This window comes from Salvelinus alpinus, chromosome 22, assembly GCF_045679555.1.
Source record: "Salvelinus alpinus chromosome 22, SLU_Salpinus.1, whole genome shotgun sequence".
Lineage (NCBI taxonomy): Eukaryota > Metazoa > Chordata > Actinopteri > Salmoniformes > Salmonidae > Salvelinus > Salvelinus alpinus.
The window spans coordinates 26,589,076-26,611,231 of record NC_092107.1 but is presented as its reverse complement, the minus strand read 5'-3'; the positions used below and the strand labels follow the sequence as shown (position 1 = coordinate 26,611,231).

The following is a 22,156-nucleotide window of genomic DNA, read 5'->3' as shown; positions in this document are numbered from 1 at the left end:
ATGTTGTTGGGCCATATAATACAGTCATTGTGTGGGGCAGTTTTTGGAGTTTATTTTTAAAATAGCATTTTAAAAGATTTCCAAATTTGACACAAACAAATGTTTTATTCATTTCCGCGGCACTGAAACAAAGAGGTGCACCATATTTTGGCCCGCGACGTGAACGGGTAAATTGATCATTTTTAACTTGGTGGACCCTGGATGCTGATTGACTGACAGCCATGGTATACCACGGGTGCGACAAAACATTTATTTTTACTGCTCTAATTACGTTGGTAACCAGTTTATAATAGCAATAAGGCACCCTGGTGGTTTGTGGTATATGGCCAACATAACATGGCTAAGGGCTGTGTCCAGGCACCCCACATACATAAGAACAGCCCTTAGCTGTGGTATATTGGCTACATAACACACCCCCTCGGGACTTATTGCTTAATTACTCCACGTGCTCATTACTAGTACGTCACTTTTGTTTTGAGACTACTTTTTGTTATGAGCACCTGGCGCACGCCAGGGAGGCAGCCCGTTTCGAAAACGAATGCCAGGTTGCCAAGGGGGCAACCTGGGCCAAATAATCGAATCCCCTCAAACTCTGAAGTGTCACTCTAGACTCTAGAATGACGACCAATCATTCGACCTCTACAGTAAGAGCTGTGGAAAGCAAGCGCCCAATCAGGCGCTCTAATGAGTTGGCGGCAGCCAATAGGAGCCACAATGCATGGAGACGTCGCACAGCGAAAATACCGCTCATCGAATCTGGCTAGCATCGTCCCATTACCGTATCTTAGCAGCAAAATATTATGCTGGCAGCACGATCGAGGGATGTAAAAATATTTAATAAGAGTCCCCCTGCAAAGACAAGCTAAATATCGAAAATCAAATGAAAATATATGTAATTAGAATTAAAGTCTGCAAAACTTAAATTGGTCTCTTATGTTGACCAACGGGTTTAATACAGAGTGCTGGTGACTCCTTACTCCACCCACTCCATTTGATGTATATTAATTACATATTGGCTCATAGAGAAAATAAATATTATATGTGCTGAAGTAAAAGTGGGGTTGGGATTACTCTGTAGGGTCTGTAGAATCTCTATATAGTGTTATTTCTTGGATGACTGTGGTTTAAATATCCAGCATCACTTTCTAATACACGCATACCATTGGTCCCAAAGCAATACACTGTAGGTTTATAAAGGACATATTGGTTTATGGAGAAAAAACTATTCTGTATGCCAAAGTAAAAGTGTGCTTGGGATTACTGACTAGGGTCTGGAGAATCTATATATGGTGTTATTTCTTTACTCTACTTTTGATCTAAAGCCCACAGGGTATTTGGTGTTTCAAAAACAGTGTATTGCACTGTGGCCAATGGAGTAGTTGGAGTAAAGTGCTGCTAGGTATTTATACCTCAGTCCCCCAATAAATAACAACCTATACACTGAGTGTAGAAAACATTAAGGACATCTGCTCTTTCCATGACATAGACTGACCAGGTGAATCCAGGTGAAAGCTATGATCCCCTGACTGCTCCACTTCAGTGTGGAGGAGTCAGGTTAAAGAAGAAATATTAAGCCTTGAGCCAAATGAGACATGGATTGTGTATGTGTGCCATTCAGAGGGTGAATGGGCAAGACAAAAAAAGTGCCTTCGAACGGAGTATGGTAGAAGGTGCCTGTTTGTGTGTCCCCCCCCCCCCCCCCCCCGTTTGTGTCAAGAACTGCAACGCTGCTGGGTTTTTACACTCAACCGTTTCCCGTATCAAGAATGATCCACCACCCAAAGGACATCCAGCCAATTTGACACAACAATGGAGTCAACATGGGCCAGCATCCCTGTGGAATGCTTTCAACACCTTGCAGAGTCCATGCCCTGACAAATTTAACCTGTTCTGAGGGCAAAAGTGGTGGGGTGCAACTCAATATTAGGAAGATGTCTGTAATGTTTTGTACACTCAGTGTATAGATTATACAGACCCTATTAGGTAATCCCCACCACACTTTGGCACATAGAGTATTTTTTTTCTCTGTAATGTATAGGCCTATATTGTATTGCAGTCCCCCAAGAAATAACACCATATATAGATTCTTCAGACCCTACTGAGTAATGCCAAACCCACTTTAATTTTCGGCACAGAATAGTTTTTTTCTCTATAAGCTAATATGTTATAGATAGGTCGTTAGTGTATTGCATTGGGACCAATGGAGTGGGTGGAGTACGAAGTACTGCTAGGTATTTAGACCTCAGTCCCCCAAGAAATAACACTATATATAGATTCTACAGACCCTACTGAGTATTCCCAACCCCACTTTTACCTCAGCACGTATAATAGTTTTTTCTCTAAATCCCAATGTTGAGAACATACCAATCTGAACATTGTATTTTTTGATAGTGGTCTTACATTCTTTTTGTAATTGTTTCCATAAATTCCTTCTTGCATTTGCTTATAAGCACAATAAAAATGAACATCGATTAACATTTAATATCTCTTGAATGAGTTCTCCACATTGCAAGAGGATAGGTTGATGTCAGCGGCTGACTCCTGAAGAGGACGGAACTAGTGGGTTGCTCTTTGGTTAAAGATGGTGGAAGCTGGAGCAGGTGGTGAACACAAAACTAATGGCGGTAAAAGCAAGGAAGATTGGACAATGGTCCAAAAATAATTGAAAAACGACCAAAGTATTGCTGGAAAACTAAGTGGATAGTTCTGGCGAATGCTCCTTCTTATCTTGTAGGAGTGCTGTTTGTTGAGGAGGGGTGAATCCATTTGAAATATCCAAGCTGTTGGAAAGAGTGATGGGTTAATAAGTAAATGCAGTAAGGATTACGAGAAGTGGACTTGTTTTGATTTCGTGTACTTCTGATAAGCAGAAATAGCTTGGGTTACGTTGTTCTCGAGTCGAGAATGTTGTCATGACGTGCGTAGCTCTTTGGATCAGGGCACCCCTCAAGGGTGTAATATCTGGCGTTTCGTGGGAAGTGGAATTGGAAGAAATTAAAAATATCCCTGGAGTGATTGATGCACGTCAGATGAAATGAGTAGTTAATGGAGAGAACGTGAAGAGTATCAGAAATTCTACAGGTTAAAAAGGTGAACTTTGTACTATTTATGTCTATGGTGATCAACGGCACTGCCAAAGGGAAGAAAAGTCTAGAAAGATGGACATCATTGTGGATGCATCAGAGCGGTTCCTGAGATTGTAGGACTTCTCGGTGAAGGAGTTTACATGAAAGGATTTCACAAGCCGTACTACCCTCTCAGGCCCCAGAGCATGAGTGGGGAGACATGGAACTTTCACCGATGGAAGAAGTGGGAGTCTGTTTTGCTTTGTTTTGTTTTGTCGATTAAGTTCGTTTTTTCCCTTCAAATATGTTTTTCTTTTTTACTTTGAGTACAGTAGTGGGAGGCAATACAATGTTTTGGATGTCGTCTGCACTAAAAACCCTAGCCTCGTACGAACCATCCTGATCTCACGAGCTTACATTCTGTTTTGCTAAATCAGGATGGTTCGTACGAGGCTACTAAAACCACTGAGGTAAATAATAACTGGAGACTGCGTCCAAGATGTCCGTCCGTTGTTTACAAGGTAATCTACTGACATTTGCATATGCCGATTCATCTATATCTGTGTTGCATCCGGTTTATACGGACCAGTATTTGCATCCAGTTTATACAGACCAACATCACAGGCACACTAGCAGTCAGTGCGCACAGGTAGCAGGCGAGCAACGACGACGTCATCACGTCATCCAAAAACATGTCAGACATTGGATGAATATAAACTATAAACATAATATCTTCGGCTGTGAGTGATGGGGGGAAAAATCAGCCTCAGTGACAATTAAAGTGTCTTATTAGGAATTTTCTAATCTGACATCTCTATGTGGCCTTGTATGGAAATTGTATTTCTGGGTAGGCATCTGCAGTATGGAAGCACAACTGTAGGAGCAGTCGAAACCGTGCTTCTAGACCGGAACCCTGGCCACTTGACTAAAACCCCACCGAAGAAGATCTATATTTGTATGTTTAGAAATGCGTGCTTTTATTTTGAAGAATTCTTCATTACCATACGAAAGTGACGTCATTGTTTGTGCTACTAGCGAATATTAATCATCGTCCCATTGTTGTTTGATGAAGCATAACGTTAGCTGGTTAGCTAAGTGAGGGTATGTATATACACCCAAAATATTAGCTAGAATATATAGCGAATTATGGGAAATAAGAACATGGACATTTATTTTTGTTCAAATAAATGTGTGTATTTTGCTGAGCATTCAAGAGCATTCATAAAACATTTGCTTGCTAACTAGCTATGTAAGTGAAATGTGGGCTAACAAAAGACAGTAAACAACTGCTAGCCAGAACATTTTTAGGCACCACCTAAAACATCTTCGTGACTTTAATAACGTTAATGTTAGTTGGTTTTAAAAACTCATGGAAGCCAGACATATCTAACTAGTTATATTGTACTACGTCTATCTAGCGTTAGTTATTTTTGCTCTAGCTAGATGCTAGCTGTGGCAAGCTTGGCCCGTTGCGCTGACATTAACTAACAACGTTAACAGAGCATCTCGATTTTATTTTCTGTATCGTAGCTAACGTTAATTATTTTTGTTTTGTCCCATTTGATACGAGTCAGATTAGGTCTTCATGTTGTCTTTTGCAACACTAACACGTTATTTAGCTAGCTATAACGGCTCACTGCAAGGCTAGTTAGCTAGCTATTACCTACGACACAACAATGGGATGGATCCATGATAGTTGGCTAGCAATTCTATGCTGTGTTTTGGTGTTCAGAGGGGGCTGGATTCGATGCTAGCGAACTGCCATTGTAGCTTGCTAGCTACATTACACCATCCCTATGCATAAGCGCACCTTTAGTTAGTTGCAAAAAAGGTTTTGCAGTCATGCAGCAAGTGATAATTATTCGCAATTACAATTGTTTATTTTCAAGAAAGGAGAAGACAAATGTGCACACCCCCAGGCCCCATTCTTTGTTATGGGCAGCTAGGGAGGGACACTCATTTAATACGGCCAAAGCTCAGGGTGAATTTATCCTTGTTATGTTGAAACGCTATCTATATCCTCTCCTACTAGACCTACACAAGTCACCATGGGGAAAGATCCTAGGAAGCCGAGAGGCAAGATGTCCTCATATGCTTACTTCGTGCAGACCTGCAGGGCGGAGCACAAGAAGAAACACCCCGAAGCCAGTGTCAACTTCGCCGAGTTCTCCAAGAAATGCTCAGAGCGATGGAAGGTAGCATTACACACCAGTGAATGATTGTGAAATGACATGTTTCTGGTCCATATTCAGAATGGTTATGGATTTATTTCCACCTTGGTATGTTTTGTTACACTTGAGTGACCTTGCGGACAGTCTAGCTGTGGCCATGTGGATGTGTAATCTGAGTTTATACCTCTACGTCCAGCCCCTGTCTCCTAAAGAAAAAGGAAAGTTTGAAGACATGGCGAAACAAGACAAGGGCCGCTACGAGAGAGAAATGAAGAACTACATCCCACCCAATGGCCAGAAAAAGAAGAGGTTCAAGGATCCCAATGCCCCCAAGAGACCGCCGTATGTACCATAATTCACTAGGTTTGCATGGCAGATAGACTGGATAGCAATTCTAGAGGGGAATTAAACGTCCCTTTGAATTTACATGTTTGTTTTTGTTTCTCAGGTCTGCGTTCTTCATCTTCTGTGCTGACTTCCGGGCCAAGATAAAGAGCGAGCACCCAGGCCTGTCCATTGGAGACACTGCTAAGAAGCTGGGAGTGATGTGGAACAGCTCTGCAGCTGAGGAGAAGAAGCCGTACGAGAAGAAGGCAGCCACGCTGAAGGAGAAATATGACAAGGTGAGCAGGGCTTTAATACAACTTCCAGAGATGGGGTTTTCACAATGACTAGAATTCCGGGTTTTCTGTGATTATCCTCTATTCAATCATATCATCTTAGAAGTTGACCTGCGAACTTCTGATTTTTAATAAGATGGGTGCAGATAATTCCACCGATAACCAATATTCAATAAATAGGATGAAAAGGGTGAATTTCATGCTGATCTGAACGCCATTCCCATGATGCCATTGTCGAAATGTAAGAAATCAACATTTGAAGCATATTTCTTGGACAACTGCTATTTTGGATAGCAATTTGAGAATTCAGTGTGGGAAAATTGCTTTTTCATTTTCCCTCTGTAAAACACTATGTCGGCAGATATATTGGTATTGGGTCCAAACATATCCGTCTGGCTCTATAAGTAATTGTGATGTGTCCCACAGGATATTGCATCATACCGCACCAATGGTAGAGTGGATACTGCCTCCTCCGCAGCTGCTGATGACGACGACGAAGATGAGGAGGATGACGACGACGATGAGGATGATGACGAGTAGCCTCCCTGCTGTTGGAGACTACATTGTTGTTTAATGCTATGTAACCCTATTGTACACACTTTACATCTCCGAACAGACCCAGACGCAACGAGAACACATTAAGCTCTGTGTGTATTTCATGTTTTAATGATGGATGGCGTTATGCTCCCTAACTGGTTAAAGTTAACACTACATGTCTTGTTTTGTTCTTGTAGTAGCCCTTTTTTCCTGCCCATGCCTGTAACTGCTTTGGAGGATTATAAATCAGTATGGAAGTAATAAGTTCTCTTTTACGTGTGCAACTCTCAAATCAGATTTCTGGGTTGGTAGCAAGTGAATTATTTATTTTCTGTATTTGTTTTTAAAGGATATTTTTTCATGTTTGTCACACGGTCTTTTTATTGTTCTTTGAATACCACTCTGATAACAAATGCAGCTGACATTCAGGAATGTCTTAAATAAAGGTCTTTTTTAATAAATTGTATTTGTTTTTTTATTTGAAGATTTAAGATAAACTAAATAAGGCATTTGGTTGACTTTGATCAATCTTGACACAGTACATACAGTGCCTTCAAAGTATTCATACCCATTGACTTATTCCACATTTTGTGTTAAAGCCTGAATTCAGAATGGATAAAAAAATTGTTTTACCTATCTACACACAATACCCTATAATGAGTGAAGATGCGTTTTTAGAATTTCTTTAGCACATTTATTAAAAGTGAAATACAGAAATATCTTATTTACATAAGTATTCACACCTCTGAGTCAATACATGTTAGAATCACCATTGGCAGTGATTACATCTGTAAATCTCAAGAGCTTTGCACACCTGGATTGTACAATATTTGCCCATTTATTCTTTTAAAAATTCTTCAAGCTCTGTCAAGTTGGTTGATTGACCATTGCTAGACGGACATTTTCAAGTCTCGCTATAGATTTACAAGCCGATTTAAGTCAAAACGGTAACTAGGCCACTCGGGAACCAGTGTATATTTGATTTTGTGTTTTAGGCTATTGTCCTACTGAAAGGTGAGGGATTTTCTCCCAGTGTCTGTTGGAAAGCAGACTGAACCAGGTTTTCCTCTAGGATTTTACCTGTGCTTAGCTTTACTCCGTTTATTTTTACCCTAAAAAACTCCCTAGTCCTTGCCGATGACAAGCACACCCAAGGGATGCAAACTAGTCACCTTTTGGCGAAATTCGCCGTTTTGAATCCAAAATAGGTGACCTACGTGATTCGTGTAGATCCAATGAGAAATGTTTGGGGGGGTTGGATCACTACTGGATGTAAGCGAACGAGTGATCGTTCACATAACAACAGAATGCAGAACGCAACTGAAGAGAGAAGAGACAACCAATGTAGGAGTTACAGCATCAGGGCGCTCTGGAAAGGAAGCTTGCCAGTTACAGCCAAGTACCCCTGACTGCAGTGTGCCATTCGGGGCCGGGCTCAATGTGGGCGGAGTCAAACGGTTGACTCCACCCACGTTTGACCCCACCCACCTTTTTTTGTCCATCTGAGGTTTGACAGACACACTGAATACAAATCAAATCAAATCAAATGTTATTTGTCACATACACATGGTTAGCAGATGTTAATGCGAGTGTAGCGAAATGCTTGTGCTTCTAGTTCCGACAAGGCAGTAATAACCAACGAGTAATCTAACCTAACAATTCCACAACTACTACCTTATACACACAAGTGTAAAGGGATAAAGAATATGTACATAAAGATATATGAATGAGTGATGGTACAGAACGGCATAGGCAAGATGCAGTAGATGGTATCGAGTACAGTATATACATATGAGATGAGTAATGTAGGGTATATAAACATAAAGTGGCATAGTTTAAAGTGGCTAGTGATACATGTATTACAAACACACACATATTATGTTTTATTTTGATCCAAATGATATGGACCCTGATTTAACTTTCATTGTTAATTTGTTAATCTTTCATGGAAGATTCGTTATCCATAAAATGAAGTGGGCAGAGAACAATCCCCTCTTCACATTATTTAAGATAGAATTTAAATATTATTTTGAAATGATCAGTAAATGTAAAAACAAAAAAGCAATGGTGGGCAAATGGTTTATTCGTATATTTTAACTTGATTTGTTTTGTATTTGTATTTAACAAATTGAAAATGAATCTTGATATGTCTGTTAGGTTTATGTACTCTTGTTTTTATTTTTCAGTTTTTTTGTATTTGTTGTGTGCATAATTTAAAAAATTTAAAAATAAATATATATATATTTTTTTTAAGAATACAAACACACATGTTTGCGCAAGGCACACGTTGAATACAAACTTATTTCATTGTTGAAGATCGTAAGAAATACTATATAAAGTACCAGCAGATGTGTTGTAAAACATTTTGCTTCATGCTATATTTGAGACAAGCTACAGATATTGTTGCAGTGAACAACAGACTTGTTATGTATGTCATGTATTGTTAGAATTGTGCTGATAAATGTTATTTCATTGAGCATATACACTGCTCAAAAAAATAAAGGGAACACTTAAACAACACAATGTAACTCCAAGTCAATCACACTTCTGTGAAATCAAACTGTCCACTTAGGAAGCAACACTGATTGACAATAAATTTCACATGCTGTTGTGCAAATGGAATAGACAACAGGTGGAAATTATAGGCAATTAGCAAGGCACCCCCAATAAAGGAGTGGTTCTGCAGGTGGTGACCACAGACCACTTCTCAGTTCCTATGCTTCCTGGCTGATGTTTTGGTCACTTTTGAATGCTGGCGGTGCTCTCACTCTAGTGGTAGCATGAGACGGAGTCTACAACCCACACAAGTGGCTCAGGTAGTGCAGCTCATCTAGGATGGCACATCAATGCGAGCTGTGGCAAGAAGGTTTGCTGTGTCTGTCAGCGTAGTTTCCAGAGCATGGAGGCGCTACCAGGAGACAGGCCAGTACATCAGGAGACGTGGAGGAGGCCGTAGGAGGGCAACAACCCAGCAGCAGGACCGCTACCTCCGCCTTTGTGCAAGAAGGAGCACTGCCAGAGCCCTGCAAAATGACCTCCAGCAGGCCACAAATGTGCATGTGTCTGCTCAAACGGTCAGAAACAGACTCCATGAGGGTGGTATGAGGGCCCGACGTCCACAGGTGGGGGTTGTGCTTACAGCCCAACACCGTGCAGGACGTTTGGCATTTGCCAGAGAACACCAAGATTGGCAAATTCGCCACTGGCGCTCTGTGCTCTTCACAGATGAAAGCAGGTTCACACTGAGCACATGTGACAGACGTGACAGTCTGGAGACGCCGTGGAGAACGTTCTGCTGCCTGCAACATCCTCCAGCATGACCGGTTTGGCGGTGGGTCAGTCATGGTGTGGGGTGGCATTTCTTTGGGGGGCCGCACAGCCCTCCATGGGCTCGCCAGAGGTAGCCTGACTGCCATTAGGTACCGAGATGAGATCCTCAGACCCCTTGTGAGACCATATGCTGGTGCGGTTGGCCCTGGGTTCCTCCTAATGCAAGACAATGCTAGACCTCATGTGGCTGGAGTGTGTCAGCAGTTCCTGCAAGAGGAAGGCATTGATGCTATGGATTGGCCCGCCCGTTCCCCAGACCTGAATCCAATTGAGCACATCTGGGACATCATGTCTCGCTCCATCCACCAACGCCACGTTGCACCACAGACTGTCCAGGAGTTGGCGGATGCTTTAGTCCAGGTCTGGGAGGAGATCCCTCAGGAGACCATCCGCCACCTCATCAGGAGCATGCCCAGGCGTTGTAGGGAGGTCATACAGGCACGTGGAGGCCACACACACTACTGAGCCTCATTCTGACTTGTTTTAAGGACATTACATCAAAGTTGGATCAGCCTGTAGTGTATTTTTCCACTTTAATTTTGAGTGTGACTCCAAATCCAGACCTCCATGGGTTGATAAATTTGAGTTCCATTGATCATTTTTGTGTGATTTTGTTTTCAGCACATTCAACTATGTAAAGAAAAAAGTATTTAATAAGAATAGTTCATTCATTCAGATCTAGGATGTGTTATTTTAGTGTTCCCTTTATTTTTTTGAGCAGTGTATATACAGTTACTACCTATCCTGATTTATAATGCTATTTACTTTCCTCATGAGAATGGAGACAGACTATACCATATAGAGATACTGACAAGCTGAATGTGCTTTGTACATTAAGTTATACCAGCTCCAGTAAAGAGATCAGAGCTCCGGGTGACTTTTACATAATCTTTACTAAACAACATAACACAATTGAAACAATTAACACAGCAGACAAAAACAAGGTTTGACCACTCCTCAAAAATGGCTTCACTCCTGCTCCTCGGTCATTTTCCTGTTGTCAACTGCCTCCACATAGAACATCTCATAATCTCTCTGTAACTGGAACGTGAATGGTTCCTTGAGGAGAATATTTTCCTCTTCATCCAGGCCATCATACAACCGTAGTTCTTTAAGGGTTGTAATGCGGTCTTCCCCGTCCATCCCAATTACACTAGGGAGGGAAACAGTGCCTTTAAATGTTTGGAGTTCACACCACCTTGCTGCCTCTAGGGTGTCCCTTAGAAGAGCATCTGTTTGGAGTTCACACCACCTTGCTGCCTCTAGGGTGTCCCTTAGAAGAGCATCTGTTTGGAGTTCACACCACCTTGCTGCCTCTAGGGCGTCCCTTAGAAGAACATATTGAAATATATTGGAAATATATTGGAGAGGGGGGGGGTTAAGTCTATACCACTCATCATATGAGAGGGGGGGTTAAGTCTTTAAACATTGGTTTAAGACTATACCACTCATCATATGAGAGGGGGGGTTTAAGTCTTTAAACATTGGTTTAAGACTATACCACTCATCATATGAGAGGGGGGGGGTTAAGTCTTTAAACATTGGTTTAAGACTATACCACTCATCATATGAGAGGGGGGGTTAAGTCTTTAAACATTGGTTTAAGACTATACCACTCATCATATGAGAAGGGGGGTTTAAGTCTTTAAACATTGGTTTAAGACTATACCACTCATCATATGACACCTTCTACCTGTAGTGTGTTTTGTTTTCGCCACCTTTTTCGATCTTTCAACCTCTCTTCTTCAGACCTTAGTGAATGACATACATTACATACATTCGATATGAAAATAAATTCAGGTCAGTCTGGCTACAGTGAAACACGTGATTTTAAGGATGGGGAAATTAAACGTTTTGATAATGTTCAAGACTTATGTCATGGGAAAGTTCTGCAGGAGAACTAGTCACCACCATTGCCTAATTTGCTGCATGTTTTCCTTTGAAAAAGAAAATCACACAATCGGATGAGTATCCCAAAAAACATTATATCCACTATGTGATGAGAATTTCATAATTTATACATACTGTACCTCAGTGAAATCACACTGTGCTTCCATTGCAATGTGCAAGGCGTACTGTAAGTTAAGAAAGTAGGTTGTTAAGTTTGATAGTTATGATAACAATAATGATAATAGTAAATAATAATGTATGAATTGATGTATGAATTGTGTATGTAGTGTAAAAACTGTAGGAAATAGGTCCCAAAAAGGGTCAAGAATAATGAACAAGAAAAAGTATGAGCAATAACAATAGTGTGCTTTGCATGCCGCAAGCACAGAAATAATAATAACTTTTCATATGTTATAACAGATAATAGGACTAATATAATATACTGAATAGCCAACATCTTACCATCAAAACAAACACCTCACACTTGTTTGAGAAACCTTGCTTTGGTAGGCCCTGTGGTGTGAACAAGGTACAAGTTTCAATAAAGGAATGACAATCAAATGATACAGTTCAGTGGAATAATTTAAAGGAATATCTAACCTGAACATCATCCACACCAAAAGTCCTCTAAGGTCCAGGGGACAGGATCCGAGCAATGTTTCTGTGAACACAGTGTATGTGAGAGAGAATACAGTAGACGGCACCTGTCAAACGAGTGATTTATGACCTATTTTATTAGTCAGGTGGTTACGCCCATATATGTACATCCTGTCCTTTCGTTCTTACGCTCTCGAGTGAGTGCTTATGCCCATATATGTACATCCTGTCCTTCCGTTCTCACGCCCTCGAGTGAGTGTTTATTTAACCAGACAGTACATCTGTTTATGTTAAAGCTTAAAGCTGTCATGATGATTGATGTGTAGTGACCTCGTTGAACTGTGGAATGTGTTTGAACATTTCAAAAAGTATGGCCTCCCCTGTTGTAGTGAACTTAGGGCCTGGCTGTTGTATATGAAAACAGTCATGTCCGGGGGTATTGGACAGCCAAAGTATAAGTAAGAGCAGTGAACACTACAAGCGACCTCGATAAACCCCAGAACACTAAATAAGAAATACAAATAAACCCAGAACACTAAAGAGGAAATTAAACATGTCTCCTAGACAAATAGTAAGTGTACTGTGTTCCTCGTGTCAAGAACACAATGACAAAACCATCGAAGACATTCTTTGGGAAGCACCTGATAGTTTTAAAACCTCTCTGGGATATGTGTGACGGTAGTGTCCCACCTGGCCAACATCCAGTGAAAATGCAGAGCGCCAAATTCAAATAAATTACTCTCAAAATTAAACTTTCATGAAATCACACATTCAATATACCAAATTAAAGCTACATTTGTTGTGAATCCAGCCAACGTGTCAGATTTCAAGAATGCTTTACGGCGAAAACAAACAATGCTATTATCTTAGGATAGCAACCAAGCAAACAAACACAGACCATCATATTTCAACCCTCCCGGCGCGACACAAAACGCAGAAATAAAGATATAATTCATGCCTTACCTTTGACGAGCTTCTTCTGTTGGCACTCCAATATGCCCCATAAACATCACAAATGGTCCTTTTGTTCGATTAATTCCGTCGATATTTATCCAAAATGTCCATTTATTTGGCGCGTTTGATCCAGAAAAACACCGGTTCCAACTTGCACAACGTGACTACAAAATATCTCAAAAGTTACCTGTAAGCTTTGTCGAAACTTTTCAAACTACTTTTGTAATACAACTTTAGGTATTTTTTGACGTAAATAATCGATAAAATTGAAGACGGGATGATCTGTGTTCAATACCGGAGGACAACAATGTGTAGCATGCTTTCTGGTCACACGCCTCTAACAAACAGTACACTTCACTGGAGCCTCATTCTGAACATGGCTACTTCTTCATTTCTCAAAGGAAAAACCTCAACCAATTTCTAAAGACTGTTGACATCCAGTGGAAGCGATAGAAACTGTAGGAAGGTCCCTTAGAGTGACCTCAAAACAAAACAAAATCTGAATGGTTTGTCCTCTGGGTTTTGCCTGCCAAATAAGTTCTGTTATAGTCACAGACATGATTCAAACAGTTTTAGAAACTTCAGAGTGTTTTCTATCCAATACTAATAATGATATGCATATATTATCATCTGGGACTGAGTAGGAGGCAGTTTACTCTGGGCACGCTTTTCATCCAAACGTGAAAATGCTGCCCCCTATCCACAAGAAGATGTATTCATGGAGTGCTGGATATGAGTGACGGCCATATGGGTTACATTTTCCAACCGGACGATTCAACTGTGAAGATTTTCACAAACAGCGGCCACAGCACCCCTTTTCAAACAAAAGCAGGGAGTTTTTCTCCTGCGCTGCGGATGAGAGAATGGCTTAAGATACGGCTGGCGCTATGCCAGATCGAACAGGCCCTGAGTGGGACAACCCTGCCTGGGTACGCCCCGGGCGAGATGATTTGAAAGCCATAAGAATCTCTTCACTGGCGTATAGTCCAGACTCCAAAGTGACAATTTTAGTTTGTTCCCAATTCGATAGTTCCAATGCAACCAAATCAGTTAGTTCTTATGTATTTTCAAAAGCCTGCACGGAGGTCAACTATTTTGTGCCAGTCTTTAGCTTTAGGCGGGGCGATTATCACAGATTCCTGGACATGATGAAACAGCTGGAAAATCTTTTCCAACATCGTGAACAATTACGCCGATGGGCGCTTCTATCCTTAAGACAGAACCAGGGCCTAAAGGCAAGACGTTTGATCTGTCCAGGGAAAGAAAACATACGGAACCTGGCTGGAGCGGGATATCTTGCGGGGAAGAGACACTGTCTGAACTGGTCAGACCCTGAAAATGGGGATTTAGAGATGGATGGATGTGATGGTTGACCATAGAGCCTCCCCTTTTTCTGTAAGAAAGGAATAGTAAAATTGTTTAACTAATTATAACATGTTTAAAAGGTCTGTACTAAAGATTTAGAATTAAATAAAGGGTTTTAAAATTGTATCTCACCTTTAACGAAAGGAATCTCCGTTTTTTCTCTCTCTCTTTCGGTCTCAGAGAAAGGCTTCTGGGAAAGATGTGTGTGTGTGTGTGTGTGTGTGTGTGTGTGTGTGTGTGTGTGTGTGTGTGTGTGTGTGTGTGTGTGTGTGTGTGTGTGTGTGTGTGTGTGTGTGTGTGTGTGTGTGTGTGTGTGTGTGTGTGTGTGTGTGATGGGGATTATACTTTTTTCTACTCAGTGAATGTTATTTTTGCACACATGTAGCCTTGTGCACTTGATCAATGTCTACTATAGTGGCCACTATAATAGAGCAAAAATAGAATGCCTGTTTGTTTCATTCTATTTCTACTTAAGATGTTGTTTCCCAAGTGCAATATTTAGATGTGTGTGGTCACAAGCGTTCTATTATAAAGGCTGTCATGGCTAACTCCCATATTAGTGTATTGCAGTTTGTGTCTTTTTGTCATTTGCAGTAAAGTCTAGGCAACAAATAACATTGGATTGCTTTCTTTACATGTTTAAGCTGTGAGTTAGGTTCACATTAACCACTTTTTATTTTACACACAGAGACGGATCATGTAGATCATATTCTGTTGTTTAATTAGTTAACCTGCATTTCCCCCTAGCAGGGATTTATTACACGTTTCAGTGCAACAACAAAAGTGTCACCTTTTTGGTCCCTCAGCAATTTGCATCCCTGATATCCATAACATGATGCAGCTGCCACCATGCCACGAAAATATGAAGAGTGGTACTCAGTGATATGTTGTGTTGGATTTGCCCCAAACATAACGCTTTGTATTCAGGACAAAATACACATTTTTGCAGTATTACTTTAGTGCCTTCCTGCAAACAGGATGCATGTTTTGGAATATTTTTATTCTGTTCCTTCTTTTCACTCTGTCTTTTAGGTTAGTATTGTGGAGCAACTACAATGTTGTTGATCCATCCTCAGTTTTCTCCTATCACAGCCATTAAACTCTGTAACTGTTTTAAAGTCACCATTGGCCTCATGTTGAATTTCCTTCCTTTCCGGCAACCGAGTTAGGAAGGCCGCCTGTATCTTTGTAGTGACTGGGTGTATTGATACACCATACAATGTGTAATCAATAACTTCACCATGCTCAAAGGCATATTAAATGTCTGCTTTTTGTCGTTGTTGACCCATTTACCAATAAAACAGTTGCAGAGTTTAATGGCTGTGATAGGGGAAAACTGAGGATGGATCAACCACAGTGTAGTTACTCTAAATGACAGCGTGAAAAGAAAGAAGCCTGTACATAAAGAAGCCTTTGCGAGGCATTGGAAAACCTCACTGGTCTTTGAAATTCACTGCTTGACTGGGGGACCTTACAGGTAATTGTATGTTCTGGGATACAGGGATGAGGTAGTCATTCAAAAATTATGTTAAACGCTATTATTGCACACAGAGTGAGTCCATGCAACTTATTATGTGGCTTGATAAGCACATTTCTACTCCTGAACTTATTTAGGCTTGCCATAACAAAGGGGTTGAATACTTATTGACTCAAGACATTTCCTATTTTAATTTGTTATTCATTTGTAAACATTTCGAAAAACTGAATTCCACTTTAACGTTGTGGGGTATTGTGTAAAGGCCAGTGACACAAAATCTAAATTAAATCAGTTTAAAACAAAATGGACAAATCCAACACATCACTGAGTACCACTTTTCATATTTTCAAGCATGATGGTGGTTGTATCATGCTACGGGTATGCTTGGCAAGGACTAAGGAGTTTTTTAGGATAGAAAGAAACGGAATATAGCTAAGCACAGGCAAAATCCTAGAGGAAAACTTGATTAAGTCTGCTTTTCAACAGACACTGGGAGATAAATTCACCTTTCAGCAGGACAATTACCTAAATCACAAGGCCAAATCTACACTAGAGTTGCTTACCAAGACGTCATTGAATGTTCCTGAGTCGTCCAGTTACAGTTTTGACTTAAATCGTCTTGAAAATCCATGGCAAGACTTGAAAATGGCTATCTATCAATGATCAACAACTAACTTGAAAGAGCTTGATGAATCTTTTAAAGAATAATGGGCAAATATTGTACAGTCCAGGTATGGAAAGCTCTTAGAGACTTACCCAGAAAGACTCACAACTGTTATCGCTGCCAAAGGTGATTGTAACATATTTATTATCATTATCTCAGGGGGGGTTTTAATACATATCTAATCATGATATATTGCGTTTTTTAATAATGTTACAATTATTCTTCCGCTTTGATATTACAGTGTAGCTTGTGTAAATTGTTGACAAAAACATTACAATGAAATCCAGTTTAATCCCACTTTGTAACACAACAAAATGTGGAAAAAGTCAAGGGGTATGAATACTTTCTGAAGGCACTGTAATTGTTCAAGGCTTGTTGGTCTTTCAAAGACAGGAATGAATGTGTCTCTGTCTGTCAGTTTTATATATTTGGTGTGTGGATGACTTTTCACACATACACACACATAAAGAAAAAACTTTTTTAAATACTATATTCACAAATTTGTCACATTTGTGCTTTTTCATCGGAAATGAATGCTTATGGTTACCTTTATGTGTGTAAAATATGACTGTCCTCAGATTTTTTATTAATAGATTTTAGATGTGTATTACAATTGGTTTTGTTGAAATCCCCTATATATCCATTATTTAGCTGGAATGGAATGTTCGTATCCTGTATATCTAACACATAAATACTACACATCATAAATCTAGCTATAGTCTTTGGTTAGTTAGGCCTCGTCCCAAAGGGCACCCTAATCCCTATATAGTGCACTACTTTTGACCAGAGTCCAGATCTCACATTATTGCATTGATAAATGTTTTTTTTTATACTGTATATATATATATTTAAAATAGTGATGTCAAAATGTATAATTTGTACAGTTCTTTATAAAAATAAAAATATTTGTCACATTTGACTGTGTAAAACCTTGCAGTCCTACAATTTTTTCTGAGAGTGAGGCGGATATATCTCATTTTGCATCAAAATGTGATCGTTTGTCTTTCTGAAATGAAACCATCTAGTGATTGGTTTCAAACAAATACATGTCTGTCATTAAACAACGCCATGTCATGATTAGATGGGGAAAATCTCTTTCATAAGTTCTTTAAACAAAAAAAATATAATTTACCAATATTTCTGAAAATATATGTTTAGTATTTTGGAATGAAACTCTTCAAATGTGCTTCGTATCAGCTTGTATGATATCTGCTTGAAGTGTTGCATTAGTTTACTCATTATGTGGATATCTAAAGAGATTTCAGTGATGTCAGGATGGGATAAACAGACTCTTAATATCAGCTCAGTGCAAATGTTTTCTCCCTCTGGCTCCCTTGGAAGCTATAGCCTTCAAAGACTGGTGGGTATTTTTTTCTCGCCCATTCTTCCCATTCACCATCTGTCTGAGTAAATGCCATGCAGCTGAATGAATTCTCCATCTGACACTGGAAGGCAGGATCACCCTTGGCTGGCATAATAGTAGAGGAAGATATTTAAATAGACCATTGTTTTCCAGGATCACAAAGGATATGGCATGGGTCCAGGTGAGGAAGAAAAACAACTAGACAAGACACAGTGATTCTGGGGTTTTGGCTGCCCTGTTCTTTGCATTCAATAGCCTATTCCCTCATTGAAAAAGCAAACTAATAGATGAAAATAATTTCAAGTAGGAATAATATATTTATTTTATGAAAAAGTAACAATGCATTTATTTCTTCATGAAGAAGTGACAAATCATGGGTGAAAAAACATTACATCTAAGTATAAAACATGAAACAAGCATTAGTAAATTAAATGCATCTCTTTCATCTAATGAAAGTGACGTCTGGGTCATGCGGGACGCTCACGGGCAGTGGATAAGCCACTATCATGAGTGATTCAGGCCTAAATTAAGCCAAATGACTGGGCCGGCACTTTGCGTTGGTAATGTCAGGCACGGCCCCCGTAGATAGAATTTATGCCCAGCAGCCCCCACCCGCAGTTTTGTTTCCCCATATTTTTTAAATATTTTTTTCATTTTATCTGTCGCTGTGGGCAGGGTCAAATTGGCCATTTTTTTCTCACAGAGAGGGAAAAAAGTTGGTCACTTTTGTAGACAGCTAGCAGGCTACAGCTACTAGGCTAGCTAGCACCTAGCTTCGTTAAGTTTTGGTAACGCTGAATAATTATAGCTAGTTAGTGGCTAAGCTTTGATCAGCATGGCTATCCGAAATCCGCCAAGGGGAAAAAAACTGAGGATCACCATGCTGAGAGTGATGCCGAGCTCAAGGAGCATTCTACTAGCCTGACCACCAAGGTTGAGGAGCCTAGCAGTAATACCCGCCCATCCCCCACGCCGCCTGCTGACCAACAAGATCTAAAAGAGACAGGGCCTAGCACCAGCAGGGTTCCATCACATCAAGCACCTGTTTGTCTCGACACTTACCCAAGCCACATGTTCAGTGGGAGAAAGATGGCTTTTTGTAGCGCCTGGTTCAATCACAGAGAGTGGCTTAAATGCTAATTTGGGCAGAGCTTTCCCTAAAACTGGCTACTCAAGTTGAAACCATGACAATGGCAACACTAAAGGACTGGGGAAGCATACCTCTTGTAAAGAGCATTTGAAATGCATGATTTAACGGCAGACAAAACAAACGCCAAGTGAAAGAAATGTCCACTCTTGTGAATACAGAGCAGCTAGGAAGAAGTCATCTGCATGTGTCAGCGATTGTGGAGTTTCTTGCAGTGGATGAGCTTCCTTTATGAGGAAGTTTGGATGCAATTGACTCAATGGCAACTCTTCTAAATGGTAAGCTTACAATCTTCATGGCCCTGGCCACTGGGCCAGAATGATTCATTTATTGGTTTGGTTTTACCTCATGTAGGCCTATTTCCACTGGTTGTTTGGCAGATTTTTTAAACGTAATGTACATAAATGGGCATTCAGAAAGTATTCATACTATTTGACTTATTCCATATTTAGTTGTGTTACAGCCTGAATTCAAAATGGATTAAATATTTGTTTTTCTCTCATCTATGTACACACAATACCCCATAATGACAAATTGAAAATATGTTTAATCCATTTTTGCAAATTCATTCCAAATTAAATACAGAAGTATCTCATTTACATAAGTATTCACACCCCTGAGTTAGTACTTTCAAGAAGCACCTTTGTCAGCGATTACAGCTGTGAGTCTTTCTGGGTAAGTCTCTAAGAGCTTTCCACACCTGGATTGTGCAACATTTGCCCATTATTCTTTTCAAAATTCTTCAAGCTCTGTCAAATTGGTTGTTGATCATGGCTAGACAACCATTTCAGGGCTTGCTATAGATGTTCAAATAGATTTAAGTCAAAATTCTTGGTAAGCAACTCCAGTGTAGATTAGGCTTTGTGGTTTAGATTTTTGTCCTGCTGAAAGGTGAATTCATCTCCCAGTGTCTGGTGGAAAGCAAACTGAACCAGGTTTTCCTCTAGGAATTTGCCCTTTGCTTAGCTCCATTATTTTTCTTTTTTATCCTGAAAAACTCCCCAGTCCTTAACAATTACAAGCATACCCATAACATGATGCAGCCAATGTGCTTGCATTCAGTACAAAAAGTTAATTGCTTTGACAATTTTTGCAGTATTACTTTAGTGCCTTTTTGCAAACAGGATGCATGTTTTTGAATATTTTTTATTCTGTACAGGCTTCCTTCTTTTCACTCTGTCAATTAAGTTAGTATTGTGGAGTAACTACAATGTTGTCGATCCATCCTCAGTTCTACTATCACAGCTTACTCATTGTGTCACAAATTCAACTGAAATGTATTTTCTTCAAATTATTGAACGTTAAATTTTGTAGACTATTTCAGTCTAATTCTTCTGCCACCCACATACAGGAAAATGGTTCCAAATAAATGACATTATTACGTGTTCCACCACCCATGTTATTTACAATATTACATGTCCATGTGGGCTGTGCTATGTAGGTAAAACCTCTCGTTCTCTCAAACAGAGAATCAGTGAACATAAAAGTTCAATCAGGAGAAACGACAGGGATCCAGTCGCAGTACATTTTAATGACCTAAAGCATGACATTTCTACCTTAAGATTTTGTGGCATAGAGAAAGTTAAGATATCAGACAGGGGAGGTGACATTAATAATACTAAAAAGAGAAAGAGAATGTTTTTGGATTTTCACCCTCCAGACATTATTTCCTAAAGGTCTTGAAATGCCTATGTATGTTATGTTGTGAATTTGAACATGAATTATGCCCCTATATCAGATTACTCTGATGTTTTTCGTACGATGTAGCCAATGGTTAATGTCCTCATTATGGTTTTACAGACGTGTTTAATACGTCTTATTTACACACTTTATTTGAATATTTATGAAATGCATATTGTTATATTTGGTAGCATTAAATTTGTTTTTCCTTCGCCTCCAACCCCCTTCGATGTGTAGAACGGATGTGGGAGGGGCTAGGTCTACATAAGGGTGCTCATTTTTTTTAAACTCACAAAAGCTCTGACGAAGGCCGTGAGGCCGATACGTAAGCTTATTAAAGATCAGTGATACCGCTCCTTTTTCCTTCATCTTGTTCAACTCTTACCATGCACCTGCAAAAAAGATTGCTCAGATGTGCGAGTGCCTTTTGAGTTTTAAGTTATGTAGACTGACATTTGAATAGTAATAGGACCAATCTACCTTATCTTTTAGGGCTCTAAAGCAATAGTAGTTGTGGCCCCCATTGATTTAAAATGCCCCTTCAGGCATTTCATCCTGGAGCCGGGCCTGCCCAATGAAGCTACTGATACCTCTCACCAAGTCACCTACCATCTTACACTTAGAAAAAAAAATTCTGATACAACTAAAAAGGGCACCCCTAAAGGTTCTATATAGAACCCTTTTGTAGTGTTCTTTGATCAGGTTATTCTTCACTGAACCAACATTGGTTCCATATAAACCCTTGGGCTCCATATAATAGGGTTCTGTATGGAACCAATTTTGGTTCTTCAGTGGTGCCATACACTGAGTGTACAAAACATTAGGAACACGTTCCTAAATTTGAGTTGCACCCCCTTTGCCCTCAGAACAGACTCAATTCGTCGGGACATGGACTCTTCAAGGTTTCGAAAGCGTTCCACAGGGATGCTAGCCCATGTTACCTTTAATGCTTCTCCCAGTTGTGTCAATTGGCTCGATGCCCTTTGGGTGGTGGACCATTCTTGATACACATCGTCGTAATGAATGGACCAAGGTGCAGCGTGGTAGGCGTACATATTCCTTTTAATAAATGAACACCGAACAAAAAACAACAAAATCAGCAAACAAAGCGTGAAGCTATACAAATAGTGCTGACAGGCAACTAAACATAGACAAGATCCCACAACAGAAAGTGGGAAAAAGGGCTGCCTAAGTATGATCTCCAATCAGAGACAACGATAGACAGCTGCCTCTGATTGGGAACCATACTCGGCCAAAAACAAAGAAATAGACAACATAGAATGCCCACCACAAATC

At 40.0% G+C, this 22,156-nt stretch overlaps 1 protein-coding gene and 1 long non-coding RNA gene across 4 annotated transcripts; one reads left to right on the top strand and one right to left on the bottom strand.

The window, feature by feature from the left end:
• The first annotated feature begins 3,891 nt into the window (after positions 1-3,891).
• Positions 3,892-6,854, top strand: LOC139549329 (high mobility group protein B1-like). 3 transcript variants are annotated; one of them, XM_071359713.1, is made up of 5 exons: positions 3,892-4,020; positions 5,098-5,260; positions 5,433-5,578; positions 5,685-5,859; positions 6,283-6,854. In XM_071359713.1, the coding sequence occupies exons 2-5, from the start codon at positions 5,114-5,116 to the stop codon at positions 6,394-6,396; spliced, it is 582 nt and encodes a 193-aa protein (XP_071215814.1). In that variant the 5' UTR covers positions 3,892-4,020; positions 5,098-5,113; the 3' UTR covers positions 6,397-6,854. The 3 variants fall into 3 exon arrangements, with proteins under 3 accessions (XP_071215814.1, XP_071215813.1, XP_071215815.1); XM_071359712.1 differs by having other exon boundaries at positions 3,903-4,166; XM_071359714.1 differs by lacking the exon at positions 3,892-4,020 and adding an exon at positions 4,134-4,314.
• A 3,743-nt stretch (positions 6,855-10,597) lies between these two features.
• On the bottom strand, positions 10,598-14,553 carry LOC139549796 (uncharacterized). Its single transcript, XR_011669941.1, has 3 exons — positions 12,214-14,553; positions 12,076-12,126; positions 10,598-11,798 (listed from the first exon to the last, which is right to left on the bottom strand). It is a non-coding gene; the product is annotated as an uncharacterized lncRNA (long non-coding RNA).
• Between the last annotated feature and the right edge of the window lie 7,603 nt (positions 14,554-22,156).